Consider the following 3174-nt stretch of genomic DNA (forward strand, 5'->3'; position numbering starts at 1 on the left):
AACTCAAAAAAAAAAAAAAAAAGCCGTCATTATAAAACTCCCATGCTGAAGTCACTGTGCTGAGACTAGAAAGAGAAATAAAGGTTGATCCTTGCCTTGATAAGCTCATAATATATTGGGCGGGGGGAACAGGTAATTCCAACATAATTATTCTACAATGCAGGCTGAGATAAGTGCTCTCATAAGGGGACCCGCAGTCTAACAACATAGAGATAAGATGAAATCTCACCAGGACACACACATGGCCTGGAAAAAAACCCCAAGGATTGATTAAGATGTTGAAGGCTGAATGTGTGGAGAATGGGTGTGGAAGGGAGGAGAGGACTGCAGGTAGAGGGGACAGCCAAATCCAAACAAAAGAAGTCCTGCGCGTGCCAGAGGACCAGAGGGCAGTCCTGTGTGGTTGCAGTGCAGGGGAGAAACCATGCAGGGTCACTGGGGGTTTGTTTTGTGACAGACGGGGCTGATACAGTGGTGTGATCATGCTTTAAGTTACAAACAAAACAAACAACTGGCAGCACTGCGTTGGATGAGCCGGAAGTGGAGGAAACAGCGAGAAGGGAAGCCAGTTTGGAAGCATGGCTGAAAGCAGGCAGCACAAGTCGAAATGGGAATAAACAGCTGAGTCACTCACTAGTGAATAGAACCTTCAGGATTCAGAACTGATGTGCCTACAGGAGGCAAAGCAGGGGAAGAGTTAAAAAGTTGACTTCAGGTTACTGAACCTGAATAACTGAAGGTCCTCACACTTGCAGGACACACGGGGCGAAGAGTAGGTTTTGTGACCTGCAAAGAGGTTAGGGCAACAACGAGCTTGTGATTCTTGGGAACTTCCAGAGGAAAGTATTTGAGGGTTAGACTCACTCTAGGACAATATCATGGCTAGATTTAGAAGTCATCTCCACAGCAGTGACAACTTAAGTCATGGGACTGAATGAAATCATGAAGGCAAAGTGAGTAATGTGAGAAGAGAAGGAGGCTGAAAGTGGAACACTGACAAGATGTTCACATTTCCGGGAGGAACACAGGCAACGGAGTCTGAGAAGGAACAGCCAAGACAGCAAAGGAACACAGAAACCAAGACTTTCAAGAGGGTGGTCAAAACCGTTAAGTGTTGGGGAGAGCCCAAACAGAATGAAGATGGAGACGAGTCACCAGGTTGGGCCAGTGAGAGGCCATGACATCCATGCTGGAATGGGTGGATGGAACGAATGAACTGGAGATGAGGATAGGCTAGATTATTCTTTCCAGAAGTTTCGCAATGAAGTGAGAGATGGGACAGTAGTTTAAATGGGAAAGCTGGTCCAACACTTACTTTTTTGTGGGGAGTAAACCCTAGAAGAGACTGAAGATGCCAGAGAAAGGGGATGGCTGAGAAAGCAAGATCTTGCAGCAGACGGACTCGGGCTTCAGATCCTTCAAACCTGCCATTCTGCAAAGGTCTGACAATTTAGGACCAGCTACACGTAAACCAAGACAGAACTCATTTCCTAACTCAGTTTTCATGAATTGGTAGCATGGTCTCACTTTCACAATTTGGAAGATACGTTCTCATAAAACTATTTATCCTAATAGAGCTAAGAACATTTGATATAGAAATATGTTAAAATCATGTATTTAATGAGAAACTTAGAAAAGGCTGAAAATAGATTCAGTGATACTGTAGCAGTGCATTTGTGTCCCAGCATTCCATTTTCATCTGTGAACAACACGACTCTTTCACTTAAAGAGCCCTTTTATCACCTCCAGTTGAGCCTGCAGTATAATTATCCTATGCTTAAAATAAAGGCCTTTATACAGCATCATTTTTAAAGAATGATTTTCCTGCTATCCCCTTAGCAGGCATTCACCTCCAAGTTTGTTTAGAGCCAACCAGAAGAGGAGGAGAGGGAAGAAGATTTGAGAAAGGCATGAAAGAAAAAAAGAGGCAAGATCAAGGCAGGCTGTAAAGACTGTTTTAAGAGCAAGACTCACGGAAAGGCTTCTTTCAGTCACACAGTAAGAGGAAGGTTACTCTATAAGTTTGGTGAGGAGGAAGGAAAAGTTTGAGGTACACATGATACTGAATGACATTATGGGCTAAGCCACAAATTAAACTAATTAAATGCATAATAAATCGGTAATGCCAAATATATACTAAATGCTATCAAATAACATCTGAAATGCTATTTTTTTTCAAAAAGAAACCTGGCCCTGTTCACCTACACAACACATCTGTCTTTGCTCAAATGGTACTTAGGCTCAAAGGGTTTGTTCCCATTTATAATTGGAGCCACAAAAGTCTGATATGTGCTGCTCATTAGTTCCAAATTTGAGAGCAGTGAACTCTGGGATGTGACCTTGCAGTAAGCTACCCTAGATGGCCTCACTACTTCCTACATTTTGGAGAGGGCTGGCCTAGGCAGTGGGCATGCGGGGGTGGAAGAGCACACGTTGCCCTGGGTGAAGCTTCCAGGCTGTGGGGCTCCCACCTGCCTTCCGGGCACCGTGTTTCAGGGACCTGGAGCGATCTGTTCCCGCACTGACTGGCAGGAGACAGACGTATCCTCCCTGGAAATGATTAAATCCTATTTAATAAACACCCCCGCATACATGTCAAACTGAGAAGCACAACACAGAGAGTAAAAGAAAGGGAATCCCAGCCCACTGGCAGTTTTCACAGAGGGGGATACATCAAAACATTCAGATGCTGAGGAAAGCTCTGGAATTTACCAGACTGTGGGCCAGAGGAAAGGCATATCTTGTGAGGATCTCAAACATATCTCTTCTGCTGTGGCCTTCTTGTTTCAGTGCGAACCTCAGGTTTCTCATGTCCTGGGGGCAAAGGAGAAAATGTGACAGTTCAGTCTTCCAATAGTCATGTTAATTAGCAAGAAATCGGTCTGTTCAATTAAGGGAGAAGATTCACTTACCTAAGAGGACAATTAATCTAGAAATTCTACTAAGAGAATTGCTTTGTTTTATATAATCATTTGAAATATCTGGTTTAAGCACACCTGAAAATAGTCCCGCCACAGCCATGAATATAAAAACAAGAGGGAGCAGCGAGCACTAAAGACAGAGCTAAATTCATTTTATAAAAAGAAAAAAATCTAGCTGGGTGTGGTAGCATGTGCCTGTAATTCCAGCTACTTGGAAGGCTGAGGTGGAAGGATCGCTGGAGCCCAGCAGGTC

At 43.8% G+C, this 3174-nt stretch overlaps 1 protein-coding gene across 3 annotated transcripts in view; it reads right to left on the reverse strand.

Moving 5' to 3' along the window:
- MTM1 (myotubularin 1) overlaps positions 1-3174 on the reverse strand; it is a 103163-nt gene that overhangs the window by 52692 nt on the left and 47297 nt on the right. For all 3 annotated transcript variants that reach the window (XM_008059790.2, XM_008059793.2, XM_008059792.2), the window contains one exon: positions 2713-2814. In XM_008059790.2, the coding sequence (XP_008057981.1) occupies positions 2713-2814 (102 nt within the window). The remainder of the gene's footprint in view (positions 1-2712; positions 2815-3174) is intronic.

The sequence above is a fragment of the Carlito syrichta genome, unplaced genomic scaffold (genome assembly GCF_000164805.1).
Source record: "Carlito syrichta isolate Samal-C Ts95f unplaced genomic scaffold, Tarsius_syrichta-2.0.1 Scaffold304364, whole genome shotgun sequence".
Classification (NCBI taxonomy): Eukaryota; Metazoa; Chordata; class Mammalia; order Primates; family Tarsiidae; genus Carlito; species Carlito syrichta.